The sequence below is a fragment of the Nerophis ophidion genome, linkage group LG09, assembly GCF_033978795.1.
Source record: "Nerophis ophidion isolate RoL-2023_Sa linkage group LG09, RoL_Noph_v1.0, whole genome shotgun sequence".
Classification (NCBI taxonomy): domain Eukaryota; kingdom Metazoa; phylum Chordata; class Actinopteri; order Syngnathiformes; family Syngnathidae; genus Nerophis; species Nerophis ophidion.
This window is the reverse complement of record NC_084619.1, coordinates 29201344-29217136: the sequence shown is the minus strand read 5'-3', so window position 1 is coordinate 29217136 and position 15793 is coordinate 29201344. Positions and strand designations below refer to the sequence as shown.

Below are 15793 nucleotides of genomic sequence, written 5' to 3'. Positions count from 1 at the left end.
ATGGCTTGAGGAATTCCTGCAGTCCCTGTTCCTGCACAGGTAAGTATCCGTACACTCCTCTTCATGACAATTTAGGCACTTTTTGCATGCTCCTAGCTTTTCCACAGCTTTCACTTTGTCGCCAGGCTTCAGTTCTTTGAACCGCTTGCAAAAGAAGAGCTTGTCCTGGTGCCTTTCATCTCCACAGACAACGCATCCGGCTTTTCCTGTGAATCTGGTCAAGGTAAACTTCTTTTCCATGTAAGTAGGTTTTTCCTCAGACCTTTCACTTACACCAAGCTGCTCTAGCCTCTCCAGGATTTCTTCTTGGGTCTTCAGGAATTTGAGGAGGCTGTCGAAGTGATTGTCTGCCGTCAGTTTGCTTCTTGGGTTGACCATTAACGTGAGCCAGTCCCCCTTAATGTTATCCGGCAGCTTACTCTCTATTGACTTGATCACAAGAGGGTTGTTGATGGCGCCGATGTTTCCCAGGACTGTCAGGTCATCCAGGGCCTTTTCCACCTTTTGAATCAAGTCAATCACTTTCCTTGGCTGGTTTGACTTTAAAGCAGGAATCTTCTCCAGTTCTTCAACTATTTCTAAGGAAATTGTGGTTTTATTGCCATACCTGTTTTCAAGCACTCTGAACATGTCTTCTGCAACTTTGTATGTTGACAGGCGTAGTTCTCTGCTTATCCGCTCAACACTGTCCAGGAGCTGAAACTTCTTCACTTCAATGGAGCCGGTCAGTTCTCCGTCTTTGCAGTTTCTCCCGGTCGCTACGCCATTGATGGAAGTTCCTTTTGCATTCATGGAACCTGGGTAGACTGGTGGGTTTGATTCTCAGCACTGGCTGTGGAGTTGGTTGGAGCTGGGGTTCACTTCCTCTTCTTCCTTCCTCTGCACTTTGTGCTGTTAGGAATTCGGCCCTTCTGGCCTCGAGGACATTGCTGAGCGCCCTCAGGTCCTTAACTCTGCCTTCCAGCCTTGGCCTTTGGTCATCTGGGATCCACCTTTCCCACTCAGTCATGCTTGTGATTGCATCTTTGACCAATGATTTTACTCCAATCCACTGCAGCTCATATCCGTCTCTGTTGATTGCAGTCACAGGCATTCCCCGGAGATCTTCACTGGCAGTCCCTGCCTCATTTATTGCAGAGTTGACTTCGTTCTCACCATATCTCGACCAAAGGTTGTGCTGAACTTTTTTCCGGACTTCATCCAGTCTTGCTTCACACATCTGTGATTTTTTGTATGTCTTCTTGCTGCTGAATATCCAGTTTCATTTCTTCATTTTCATCAGACTTCACCTCGATGTCCACCAGTAGGCCGGTCTCGTAGTCCTCGTTTGCTTCACCAACATCCCTCGCCAGATTGGAAAGTTTGCAGAACTCTTCTTGTAGTTCTTTATCAAGCTACTTGCAGCCCTGCTGAGGTAGTTGGCTTGCTTGGTGAAGACACTTTTGGCTACGGTCCTCTTGCTTCAGTTTCTTGACTGTTTTCCCAAGAGCTTCACTTGCCATGGTGCAGTTTTAAGTTGAACCTCCCTTTGCGACAGCAGTTTCTTTGACTCCAGGCCGTTAATCCCCGTCTTCACTGCCACGCAGGTTGGTTATCAACTGTCAAGTTCTTCAGGTTTTTTGCAGCTGTGCCCAAACTTGAAAGGGCCAGTGGGACTCAAAGGACAAAGGGACAACTCAATCTTTCCTTGTGCTTTATTGGTATTTGATTTGAAGCAATCAAATAAACTGGGTTATCGGCGTAAATTAATGGATGAAATGAATGAATTGTCAAATAGTCGGTAGTTAAATAGAATAGTTGATTAGTGGTGGGTTGATTAGCTGAATTGTAGAATAGCCGATTAGTGGGATAGTAGGACAGGCGATTAGGGCGTTTAGGTTTATAACCTAAATCAAACAGAAAATAAAAGAACACATTAGTGTTTCATAAACATACATCAAAATAAATGCTTTGCTTTCTTTTTAAATCAATCCAAACACAATTCATTTCCACTGTTAGGGACTAGGTTTAAGAATAAACTTAAACTTTCCAATAATATGAATTAAATTAAATTCAAACAATCCAAAAATAAACTTAAACATCACTGATTACTTTTAAATTGACTTTCAGTCAACTTAATGTGTAAACATCAGTAAAATTATCTCCTTTAAACATTTTCCCCAGTGAAATTATTTTCTTTAAACATTCCCCTCAGTCCAAACAAACATTTCTTTCCTTTGGTTTTCTCACCAGTTGCGTCTTCTGAGTCCACACAAGAGCTATCTTCCTTCCTCTCAGCAGCATGTCAAAAGGGCTGACTGACTGAAGCTCAAACATTTTAAGCATTTGCTCTGAGCAGGTGAACAGGTGAACTCAATCAAGCCAATCTGGTGGAAGCAGGTGGAGATGTTCAGCCCTCAGCTATCACTGTTGCCCCTTCAGGCCTGGAGTGTGCTCTGCAAATCAGTGGTGTTTTTCTGCTCTGTCTTTTGACTTGACACACATAGATTCCCATTTTTCATGAAGACAAGAATATAAATTGGTGTATTACCTGATTCTGATGACTTGCATTGATTGAAATCAGACGTCCATGTTTTCAAATGGAGGAGAAAAAAAGTTCCTCTTTTCTGTCCAATACCACATGAAAGTCTTTTTTTTTTTTTGGCATTTTATTTGTCCAGCTTCCATATTCGTTTTTATACACTTTACAAGAAATACATTGGCGGCAGGCTTCACGGTGGCAGAGGGGTTAGTGCGTCTGCCTCACAATACGAAGTTCCTGCAGTCCTGGGTTCAAATCCAGGCTCGGGATCTTTCTGTGTGGAGTTTGCATGTTCTCCCCGTGAATGCGTGGGTTCCCTCCGGGTACTCCGGCTTCCTCCCGCCTCCAAAAACATGCACCTGGGGATAGGTTCATTGGTAACACTAAATTGGCCCTAGTGTTTGAATGTGAGTGTGAATGTTGTCTGTCTATTTGTGTTAGCCCTGCGATGAGGTGGCGACTTGTCCAGGGTGTACCCCGCCTTCAGCCCGATTGTAGCTGAGATAGGCGCCAGCGCCCCCCGCGACCCCAAAGGGAATAAGCGGTAGAATATGGATGAAAATGGACATTGGCGGCAAACTCCGTAGCTTGCTCACTTGTTTGCGCTGGCTTTCGGAGACTCTTATTTTGTTAGCGCAGGCGGAATGGAGGGGCACTTTTATTGTGAAGATAGGAACTGTGAGATCAGTCTTTAGGCTTTTGACGGGAAGTACGGTTGAAATAAAAAGTGTCTTTTTTCCTTTACTCTTTTGATTGATTGATTGAAACTTTTATTAGTAGATTGCACAGTACAGTACATATTCCGTACAATTGACCACTAAATGTAACACCCGAATAAGTTTTTCATCTTGTTTAAGTCGGGTCATGTGACTGCCTGGCTCTGTTTGATTGGTCAAACGTCACCAGTGACTGCATGTGATTGGTGAAACGCAGGCATGCGTAGATCCTACTTTGAAGCTCTGTCATAAACCAAAACAAACATTAACAGATCGATAAACAAAAGTAGCGAGTAGCGAGCCGAATGTAGTAAAAAAATGGAACGGAGTAAAAGTAGCGTTTCTTCTCTAGAAATATACTCAAGTAAAAGTAAAAGTATGTTGCATAAAAACTACTCGTAGAAGTACAATTTATCCCAAAAGTTACTCAAGTAAATGTAACAGGGTAAATGTAGCGCGTTACAATCCACCTCTGACCACCATGCATAGTTAATGAGCCGTGACGTCATGTAAATCCAAGCAATGGCCTGTTATACTAAATAAAATTGCTTAGTTTGATCAATAGGCCTACTCACTACATAGATGTAATGTTAAACCGTAAAGCACTCGAGCATATTTGGGCACCTCTCTGTAAAATATACAACTAATGACATTGTTTTGTATTTCGTGTTAATAACCTCTATATACATCTAAAAGTGTCTATATACATACATATTGTTGTGTAACAGTTATTTTATACAAGTGCATTTAAAATTAAAGTAGTATAACTGTAAATAAATTTAGTGGTTATGTGATTTATTGTACCTTACATGCAGAATATACTGTATGTATACTGCACATATACATTTGCTTGCACTTTTAAATGTCACTTTTTAAAAGTTTGTTCGGTTATTTTATTTATTGCAGTGACTTGTGCTATTCAGTTTAAAATCACGCTTAGTTTTGTGAACAAAGCCAAAACCACACACTACGAAGAAAGCACTATAGTGTAGAGAAAAGTACTGCCTTTTATGGTGTATCTATTAAAACACCTGCTCAGAGCAATCCTGAAGTATGTGGCACATAAAATAAATTATATTGCGTCTAGTAATGTATGTTGTAACGATTAAATAAGGTATGGCCTACCCATTTCTATATCCTAGGGGTTCTCAAACTTCAGTACGTGTACAACTAGTAGTACACGGGCTCCATCTAGCAGTGGTTCTCAACCTTTTTTCAGTGATGTACCCCCTGTGAATTTTTGGTAATTCAAGTACCTCCTAATCAGAGCAAAGCATTTTTGGTGAAAAAAAGAGAGGAAGAAGTAAAATACAGCACTATGTCATCAGTTTCTGATACATTAAATTGTATAACAGTGCAAAATATTGCTCATTTGTAGTGGTCTTTCTCAAACTATTTGGAAAAAAAGATATAAAAATAACTAAAAACTTGTTGAAACATAAACAAGTGATTCAATTATAAATAAGGATTTCTACACATAGAAGTAATCATCAATTTAAAGTGCCCTCTTTGGGGATTGTAATAGAGATCCATCTGGATTCATGAACTTAATTCTAAACATTTATTCACAAAAAAAGAAATTTTTCACATCAATATTTATGGAACATGTCCACAAAAAATCTAGCTGTCAACGCTGAATATTGCATTGTTGCATTTCTTTTCAGTTTATGAAGTGACATTCATATTTTGTTGAAGTATTATTCAACAAATATATTTATAAATGTCTTTTGAATTGTTGCTATTTTTCAATAAATATATTTATAAAGGATTTTTGAATTGTTGCTATTTTTAGAATATTTAAAAAAAATCCCATGTACCCCTTGGCATACCTTCAAGTACCCCCAGGTGTACGCGTACCCCCATTTGAGAACCACTGTAGTAGTACACCAAAGAATATATTGATTAAAGTGCAGTGTTTTATGTCCTATTTTCAAACACAAAGTCACTGTTCAAACTGTGTAATGTTAGAGTGGTCAAAAATATTAAATATTCTTGTTCAATAAAACCGCTGCCTTGTTTTTTATGAACACTTAAGCCTACTTACTATATATGTTTCATACTATTTTTTAGATGGCGGTAATTTTAGCTATTCTCCAGTGTGGACGCCTCAAAGATGGCGTTTTTCCTCAATTCCTTAGTGCCATGCCATGTTTTGTTTTTGTTATTGTCAACAGTGCTGTGTGTGTCTGCGTGTTCTTCTCTTCTTTTTTGTGTACAGCACTTTGGGTGTGCCACTTGCCTATGTATGAAACGGGCTATACAAATAACATTTGATTTGACACTACGCTACTGTAATTAAATGTCAGTCTTTATGGTGTTACTTGCAGAGCCAAGTGTTTTCATGGGTGATACTTGGTAAAAAAAAAAAAACGTTTGTGAACCACTGCTTTATCCTATTTCCTCCGCTAAACAGGTAAAAGCACAATGCTCAAATACTTTAATAAAAGCAATGACACGTGACCAGCATCTCCCTCAACCATAGCCGACACACCCAGTCACATGCTCTCCAAACCCCAATTATGTCTTCTGTAAGAAAAGTAGTTAAGACGTGCCTTCTTTTTTACACATAAAAATTGAAAACAATGTACACACTGCATACTCAAAAAGTAAGTAAGTACATTTTATTTATATAGCTCTTCTGTAGAAAAGAGCTCGCAGAGTGCTTTACAAGGTTAAAATACAAACAGTACAATCAAAGTAAGCATATACAGTATATGATGCAACAATGGATTCCCATATACATTTGTATTATTAGAAGGATGGCACATATTTCATAATGAACTGGATAAAGATGCAGATTCATTGTACAATGGCATCATTTCCAAAGTCAATTATAATGGCAGCACCCTCTCCTACAAACCCCGTTTCCATATGAGTTGGGAAATTGTGTTAGATGTAAATACAAACGGAATACAATGATTTGCAAATCCTTTTCAACCCATATTCAGTTGAATGCACTACAAAGACAATATAGTTGATGTTCAAACTCATAAACTTTATTTTTTTTTTGCAAATAATAATTAACTTAGAATTTCATGGCTGCAACACGTGCCAAAGTAGTTGGGAAAGGGCATGTTCACCACTGTGTTACATCAACTTTTCTTTTAACAACACTCAATAAACGTTTGGGAACTGTGGAAACTAATTGTTGAAGCTTTGAAAGAGGAATTCTTTACCATTCTTGCTTGATGTACAGCTTAAGTTGTTCAACAGTCCGGGGTCTCCCCTGTCGTATTTTAGGCTTCATAATGCGCCACACATTTTCGATGGGAGACATGTTTGGACTGCAGGGGGGACAGGATAGTACCCGCACTCTTTAACTATGAAGCCACGCTGTTGTAACACGTGGCTTGGCATTGTTTTGCTGAAATAAGTAGGGGCGTCCATGATAACGTTGCTTGGATGACAACATATGTTGCTCTAAAACCTGTATGGACCATTCAGCACTAATGGTGCCTTCACAGATGTGTAAGTTACCCAGGCCTGGGGCACTAATACACCCCCATACAATCACAGATGCTGGCTTTTGAACTTTGTGCCTCTAACAATCCGGATGGTTATTTTCCTCTTTGTTCCGGAGGACACCACGTCCACAGTTTCCAAATATAATTTGAAATGTAGACTCGTCAGACCACAGAACACTTTTCCACTTTGCATCAGTCCATCTTAAATGAGCTCGGGCCCAGCGAAGCCAGCGGCGTTCCTGGGTATTGTTGATAAATGGCTTTCGCTTTGCATAGTAGAGTTTTAACTTGCACTTACAGATGTAGCGACCAACTATAGTTACTGACAGTGGTTTTATGAAGTGTTCCTGAGCCCATGTGGTGATATCCTTTACGCACTGTTGTCGGTTTTTGACGCAGTACCACCTGAGGGTTCAAAGGTTCGTAATATCATCGCTTACGTGTAGTGATTTCTCCAGATTCTCTGAACCTTTTGAGGATTTTTACGGACCGTAGATGGTAAAATCCCCAAATTCCTTGCAATAGCTCGTTGAGAAATGTTGTTCTAAAACTGTTCGACAATTTGCTTACAAATTGGTGACCTTCGCCCCATCCTTGTTTGTGAATTACTTAGCATTTCATGGAAGCTGCTTTTATACCCAATCATAGCCCGCATCTGTTCCCAATTAGCCTGCACACCTGTGGGATGTTCCAAATAAGTGTTTGATGTGCATTCCTCAACTTAATCAGTATTTATTGCCACCTTTCCCAACTTCTTTGTCATGTGTTGCTGGCATCAAATTCTAAAGTTAATGATTATTTGCAAAAAAAAATGTTTAGTGGCGCAGTGGAAGAGTGGCCATGCGCAACCCGAGTGTCCCTGGTTCAATTCCCACCTAGTACCAACCTCGTCACGTCCGTTGTGTCCTGAGCAAGACACTTCACCCTTGCTCCTGATGGGTGCTGGTTGGCGCCTTGCATGGCAGCTCCCTCCATCAGTGTGTGAATGTGTGTGTGAATGCGTAGTGTGAATGCGTAGTGTCAAAGCGCTTTGAGTACCTTGAAGGTAGAAAAGCGCTATACAAGTACAACCCATCCATCCATCCATCCATCAGTTTTAACATCAAATATGTTTTCTTTGTAGCATATTCAACTGAATAGGGGTTGAAAATGATTTGCAAATCATTGTATTCCGTTTATATTTACATGTAACACAATTTCCCAACTCATATGGAAATGGGGTTTGTATTTGAACGAGGAAATAGACTGTTAACAAAGCCAACACAAAGTGATGCAAAACAAGAGAGTTCCATTGCATCAAACTGAGGCGTGTGGCGAAATATGAGAAACACCCATGGGATAGGTTGCAGATGCACCCTGATGCAATATTGTTTTATTTCCTTCAATAAATCAATTCAAATTCAACATACAATCTTCAGCTTTGAATGAAAAGGACCTGAAATTAGATATACTGTACATAACGTGTGTTTCCCCTCAGATACTATTTCCTTAAAGAATAGTTATTTAAACACTCATTAAAACATTTTTTATGTTAACTGATGTCGATGTTTGTATATTTTATCTCATGTTCTCCTAAATCTCTCTCAACTACTAAAGAAAATATTATATTTGTCGTGAAATTTGTTCAGCCTGGTTACAAATAATTTTTCTAAATTTTTTTTTGAAACTTGTGGCAGCAAAGATATAGTAGTCTATAACGGCAAATATATATTTTTGTCGCCATTTTCATATAGGGAAATTAATTTGTATGTAAAAACTAATAAAAATGATAATTTTCACATAATTCAAAAGGCTTAATAACTAGTTAGCGCTGTCAGATATAAATCTCCATATATAATCCGTTGTCACGTTTTTTTTGTTGTTTGTTTTTTGCAATGACCATATTTTTTCCTTTCTTCCAAACAAACTTCCTGTTTGTTTCGAACAAAACTATCAGTGAGTGCCAAGATTTGGCGATAGGGCAAAGACAAAAAAAAAACTGCTTCTTACTACTCCTTTTGAGCGTATTGATTTGTGCAAGGGTGATCATGTAATGTTTCTCAATGTAACCTATTGCACATGTTTGAAACAAATAAACCGAAAGCATTGTAAGAAATTAAGTATCTACAGTAATTACTTGAAGTGAATACACAATGACGAAGACAACGATAGATAAAAATATTATTTGTAAAATGTTGCCAATGTCTCAGAAGTGATGAATATTTAAAGATCAGGATGGCTACATATTAAATGATCCCAGGCAGAATGTTTACATTAATTAAAAAAACAAAGGGTATTTGTCATTTTCTGATATAAGTTAATTTGATGAATGTGAACGTCAATGCACACTACACATCGACGTTTGCGTTCATGAAACCCTGAAATTATAGTTTGGTTCTTCTGCCTCTTGAATGGAATTGATGGCAACAATTAAGGCAAACAAAAGTGTCCTGAAAACAAGTAACACCCATTTGACGTAGGCAACTGCGTAAAATCCCTTTGGTCACGTGCGGTCGCAGGCTTTGAAAATGCAGTTCATCTTGTTGGGCAGGTTCTTTCTTGTTTGGTACAAGCGTTATAGTCTGAAAAGCAAGGCACTCCTCTGTTGTTACTCGACAATTCAGCACACAGCCAAGGGAAACAGAGATGTTGCATTTTATCGGGGTAAGTACGAATATTTTTTGTACATTTATTAATAAATATAATAATGTAAGCAATAGTCAGTATGGGTTTTGTCCCAATTACTCAACTGCAATAGCAATAATTGATCTGGCAGAAGAAATTTCAACTGCAATGGATACAAAAAAAACAATTCTTAGTAAGTATTTTTGTAGACCTTCAAAAAGTGTTCGATACGCTTCATTATGAAATATTATTGGACAAATTGAATAAATATGGAATGAGTTAGTAAGAGTGGCTGATGAGTGGGTCAAAAGTTACCTGAAGGACAGAAAACAGTTTTTGGAAGTTTACAATTGGAAGTCTGCCTTACATATCAGTTGTGGAGTACCACAAGGATCGGTCCTTGGACCAATGGTTTCCAAACTGTTTAAGTGTATTTTATGTGCGGACGACACAACCCTATTCAATTAAGGACAAAACTTAAAGTATGTGTTAGAAGTGGTTGAAAACACATTTATTTAAAACTAAAATATGGTTTGATGTAAACATAATAATCATTGAATACTAGCAAAACGGAATGTATGATTTTTTTGCAGAAGTGAGAAAAGTGTGGATGGCTCATTAAATGTCGAAGGAGTTGAGATTTAAAGAACAAATGAGATCATGTTTTTGGGTGTTAAGATTGATAATTGAAAATCACATATTAATGATAAAAAAGGCTAAAGTGTCTAAAACTATTTGTATTTTACACAAAGTGAATGATTGTTTAAATCAAAAAGCACAGCATATTCTGTATAATTCACTGATTGTTCCATATCTAACATACTGTATTGAAGTGCGAAGTAGTGTCTGTAAAACATATTTAAGTCTAATATTTCTTCTGCAGAAAAGAGCTGTAAGAATCATTACTGGAAATGCATACAGGGAACCCACAAACCCAATATTCAAACGGTTAAACGTATTGAAATTTCATGAATTGGTAGAGTACAATATCCTAGAAATCATGTACACAGCACATATACACAAATTATTCCAAACAACATTCAAAACAGATTTTTTAAAAGAGAAAGTAGTTTTAATTTAAAAAGAACTGATATCTTTATTACATCGAGATTTAGAACAGGGATAACGCACAGAAGTGTTTCAATTAAAGGTATTAGTTTGTTGAACAATCTTGACAGAGAAATAAAACAATCTAAATCTCCTACTGCATTCAATCAATCAATGTTTATTTATGTAGCTCTAAATCACAAATGTCTCAAAGGACTGTACAAACCACTACAACTACGACATCCTCGGAAGAACCCACATTAAAAACAATTAAAAATCATGATGATGAAAATATATGCCTTGGAGTAAATTATTGCTTCCATGTTTAGTTATTTTATTGGATGTTATGAAAAAAAAAAAAAATATATATATATATATATATATATATGTATATATATATATATATATATATATATATATATAGAGAGAGAGAGAGAGAGCTAGTCATCTGAGTTTAACAACAACTGTTGTAACTGTATGAATAAGGGGCAGGTATACGTTTTACTTCTTACTGCTCTTTTTCGTTCATTGTTTATTTTAGATGTTTTGTTGATTGATTTTTAAATCAATGAAATATAACAAAACAAATAATTAATCATTACATTTTTTTCCACACATACAGACTGTTGTTGGCCTTCTCATCATCATCATGTGTTTCTCCAAAGGACTTAAAGAGGCAAGTAAACTTTCATAATAGAATATTAGGTTTATTATGTCTTCACATGTTCAGTTTGTTATGTTCAGAAATGTTTTAGGTGTTATAAATGGCGTTTTTACCTTGACATGTTTTGACTGACATCTGCGGTCTTCCTTAAAAGTGAGGAAACTTCAAGCAAAATATGTCAAGGTAAAACAAACAAAAACATATCATCGATACCAAAAATGTGTCTGAATATGGCAAGCTGTATAAATAAACCTTAATTGTGTTCAAATTTGACTAAACAGTGTTATGTAAATGGTGGAATTCAGTTTGGTTGACACTATAATCGTACTACAAGAGAATGAAACCAAAGCTGGAGCCATTTGAGGAGGTTTTGAATCTGAATTTTTGTCTTTTAACAGGGAAAAAGACCTCAAAATTCACAGCTTCCTGAATCCTACGCCAACAACAACAAGAGGGTCAGCACTAATCATCACGCTCATGATAAATGCTATAAGAGCCTGTATCACAACAAAGAGAGAATGAAGAATTGCGTTTTTATGCTTCAACAGAAGGACCTGAGTGAGGGAGATCTGCATTTATTGGCCAAGATCCTTTCCGTCGGACTGGTTGATGCAGATCCAGACTACCTCCACCATCTAAAAGGCTACAGGGACTTGAGAGGTGTATGACCTGGACATGAACAAAAGGACTATTGTTTGAGGAGCTATCGACTGAATGGTGAAGACACCAGACTATTCATGGTGCAAACCTCCAAAAATGCTCATCCACAACTTTTCCTGCACTGAGGTTGAGCATGCAAAGCACATCGCATCAGTGGTCATGTGTGAAATGCATTTTGACTGTTATGATGCCACAATTGAAATGCACCACAGCATGGATAAAAAAAGTTGTGTAGCAAAGTAAAGAGCCAACACAGGATGTCGCTGTCACTTGATTTAATAGGATATTAGAGCAGCACACGTCATTGTATAATTATGCATTGATGGCATTTGTATATCTGTGAAAAATGATTTTGTCCTGAGGGAAGTTTATAAAACTAGTTTTTTTATAATGGACACATATTTCATTTGCAAAGAGCTACCACCAAACCCCTTTAACTGTTTTTTTCTCAAATGAGAAGTAATCAAGAGATTTCTTCCTGATGGCTTTTGTCTGTTAGTGCAGATTAAGGGGTACCTTCCACATACGACTGTTGAGTTTGTGTCCAAGAAGGTAGAGAAAGGTCACAGCTGACATGTTAAAGCAGAAGAAGCCAACCAGACCGACACTGCTGAAGTGCCCAAGTAAAGGATACACCCATATCCCGACTGAGAAGTACACCCAGAGAATCCTGCGGAATATGTTCACAATAAAAGACATATCTATCCATCAATTTTCTACCGGTTGTCCCTTCAGATAGACAGACAACATTCACACTCACATATATCACTACATGTTGTAGATCATTTTTACAATATCTTATTTTAAATGTGAGGTATGCCAAAACTGTATTCGCCAGGCTTTATTGATGCAGATTGCATGTAACACACAGAGCCTTTAAGTACCACCGTCACAAGTCTTAAAATAGTTTAAACAAAGTTGAATGGGTCATAGATGTTGGACCCGAGGAACAGAAGTGTGTTGTGTGTAATAAAGCTGTGACAATCAATAACAGTCATTTCTTATCATTTCACTTGCCACTTACCAGAATAGGTAAAGTAAGCCCACTACTCCCAGAGTAACTAGGGCATGTGTTGTTTGTGGGTAGACATGTGGCTCCATCAGAAGTTCTCCAAGTAAAATAGGTAGGACCAAGGTATGCTGAGGGAACAGCGAATATTTTTTGGGGTATTTGCAATTGGGAGAGATGTGTTTAAAAAAATCATATCCAGACCATTGCATGGTTTATCCAAGGTGGGAAGAAGGCGTCGATTGTTGCCGGGTAGACTAACTCTCTGTCAAAGGCAAAGATGGTCCAGAAAAGCAGAACTACAAACTAAACCACAGATGTAATGTAAAGTATATTGATTTGTTGTGTAACAGAAGATATATGTTAAATGTGCGTCTCACCATGCCAACAGGGAAGGCAAAAACAGCAAAAATAACATCTTTAAATCTGTTTAGTGGGGTCTGGGTGTCTTTCCCCCAATGGAGATCATTCACTGCAGCCAGTCCAAAGAAAAACATTTGGAGTAACTGAAAAAATAGCAAACAAAACTAATTTTTTTTCAGTGTCATAATAGCCTTGCTCCCTTTTTATGTATCATACTTACTACATTCAAAAAAGTGAGGTACTTCCAAGGTCCCCCGTACACAAAGATGCCAGGTGGTAACTGCTCTCCATCTTTAGCAGCAAGGCTCTTCACAACAAATGCATACCAGCTAAATGTTGCAATGTGATATACTCTCCTCCGGGTTAAAGTCATTTTATTTGATATCGATACGCAAAATCTTTAAAACAATTTAAGACTACGGACGATAACAACTGCTGCCACTAAAGGATGTCTAAAGAATAAAGTGACTGTGCAACAGCTCAATGCACACACACAAGAGGCCCACTGTTCATTAAGTACAGGAGTGTGTATTTCATAAGCAGTGCTCTGTAGCATGTGACCTGATGGTCTTTTCACTCTCAGTGAGCGTAATCGCTTTCTGAGTTTTGTAAGAAATCATTTAATGTTAAGGTGAAGTAAAATGTTTGGTTATAATTAGAGAAAGTTCAACAAATTACAAATAAAAAAACATGCGGAAAGCCCAACTTGAACATATCCTGTGTTTCCTATTATTCAAAATGTTTGTTTTTGTTTACAAAGCAAGGGAATTTGTTTGTTTCAATGAATGATGGCTAATGTCCCACATTTTCACTTATGAGGTTAAAAACATTTTGGTCGTACTACTTGTTAGTCCACATCAGATCGAAATAAACATTCTTGATAAACAAGATCAAAAGTTAAAACAAATGTTCAGTGAAATGTCAGGAAATGTGCAAGCAAATGACAAAGATAAAAAAATGACATTTTAAGGGATTTTATTTTCATCAAGTAGTTCTAGAGGACAAGTTATCTTCTAAATCTTTCTTAAAAACCATGTTTGATATTGTTAGTTTGCTTCATTTAACATTTCTTTAAAATGCACATTTTCAGAAGAATACAGAGGCACTTTTCTGAGGAAACAAAAGTAAATGTTTGTCTAAATTAGAAAAAAAAACACCCAGCCATTTGCTCCTACACAGTTAGGTTTAAGAATCTTAAAGAAAAGTGTCAAAAATAAAACATGATTTGCACTTGTCCTTTGCCACTTTGTGCTTCAAAGTTTGTAGCTTCAATCTATCGCAGGGTTTTCCCTTTTTATATTAAGAATATTCTATGTATAATTGGCTTAAAATAAGCACATTCAGCATAAAACTAGCCAAATGAACTGAAAATATCAATACTACAGTAGTATTGAACACTTGATGAGACCATGGCTCCTTAAGTCACCACGGTAGGTATTTTTAATGACTAATACTAGTAAATTGGTTAAAAAAGTGCAAAGGTGAACATGAGGCTGTTATTTCATGTGTAGAGGTGTCTCATGTTAAAACAAATAGACATTAGTTTACCACGCTACGGCCTTGAACCAATTAAAAGCATAGATGAGGGACGACTGTACTTCTTTTTGTTGTGGCAGGGATATGACGCAAAATGTGTACTAACAAAACCACATTGTGATAAAAGCACTAAAACCATACAAAAACAGCTGAAATAAGGTGGTATGTGAAAATTCCATAGCACTAAACAACTTGGTGACGGTTGGCTCTTTCCACGCAATACTTTTATCTAATTAATATATTAGTAAATTAATAAACAACATCAAATACATACTTTGAAGTCTATGGTCTGGTGTTGACTAATATACATCATGATTTAGATTTTTTTCTTCTCCATCATCACCTGCCTGTGCCTATTCAGGGCAAACAAAACATTCTTTCATAGAACACCATGGCCACTGCTGAAATATATGATGGAGGGCTTAAGGTGGAACTTTATTACCCTTCCAAAGTGTCACCAATGTGGTAACATTTTGTTGTAAGCTTTGAGGTATGTACAAGAAGTGAGAACTGGTGTTCAAATAAGACCCACTAGATGGCAGAAGATACTTTACAACAAGTTCAGTTTCTGCATTTTACACCAGTGCAAGCTGCACTTTGTACAAGTAAAAAAAATACTTTAATTTGTCAAGACATTTAGCTAATTAGCAATGAGAAACATTACATTAATACAGTTTTAATACCATCTTGTTATTAAAACCAGGATCTCGTGATTATTGATCTTTTGGAATCAAACCCCAATTAGCTGTCATTGTCTGTTATTTTTCAGAGCATACAATCTTCACACTATGGTAATTTGATCAATCATTACATTTGACTTTTCAGCACAAACGGATGTGGACACACCTAATGACCAAATAAAGTCTTAAACACATGTCTTAAATGAGTTATCAGTTGTAACAATTGCACATTACCCAACTGTGTCTGTAAAAACATGTTATCCCATGAAAACATACATATGTGCATTTTACACAGTTGACTGTCAGTCCATGTACTTCACACTGATAAAAAACAATGGTGATTCAAAATAGAAATCCTACCCTAATATGTTTAACTGATCACGTACATGTCTTAGTCAGTGTCCCAGATTTTTACTGTATTTCAGTCTCAAGTCTTTTCTCTCATCTTTCTCGGTTTCCCATTTAAGGAGCCATCTGTGTGGAAGAGAGAGATAACATTTGTAGTTACAGAAAGTAAATAAGACAAACA

The 15793-nt window shown here is 37.1% G+C and overlaps 2 protein-coding genes across 2 annotated transcripts in view; both read right to left on the bottom strand.

The window, feature by feature from the left end:
- Positions 1-11802: 11802 nt before the first annotated feature.
- Positions 11803-13863, bottom strand: LOC133559210 (androgen-dependent TFPI-regulating protein). Its single transcript, XM_061910753.1, has 5 exons — positions 13269-13863; positions 13066-13191; positions 12890-12991; positions 12701-12816; positions 11803-12346 (listed from the first exon to the last, which is right to left on the bottom strand). Exons 1-5 carry the CDS (start codon positions 13419-13421, stop codon positions 12172-12174), a joined length of 672 nt encoding a protein of 223 aa, XP_061766737.1. The 5' UTR covers positions 13422-13863; the 3' UTR covers positions 11803-12171.
- A 143-nt stretch (positions 13864-14006) lies between these two features.
- Positions 14007-15793, bottom strand: part of fam83ha (family with sequence similarity 83 member Ha) — a 32848-nt gene continuing 31061 nt past the window's right edge. Inside the window, exon 7 of the mRNA XM_061910752.1 lies at positions 14007-15738. Within this exon, the coding sequence (XP_061766736.1) occupies positions 15727-15738 (12 nt within the window). The 3' untranslated portion in view covers positions 14007-15726. The remainder of the gene's footprint in view (positions 15739-15793) is intronic.

Excerpts from the sequence above, each read along its gene's own strand:
- LOC133559210 (XM_061910753.1), bottom strand. The coding sequence starts at position 13,421 with ATGACTTTAACCCGGAGGAGAGTATATCACATTGCAACATTTAGCTGG. Across the intron at positions 12,817-12,889 it reads CTTGGATAAACCATGCAATG|CATACCTTGGTCCTACCTAT; the intron begins GTCTGGATATGA and ends CTGTTCCCTCAG. Across the intron at positions 12,347-12,700 it reads GGCTTACTTTACCTATTCTG|GATTCTCTGGGTGTACTTCT; the intron begins GTAAGTGGCAAG and ends CATATTCCGCAG.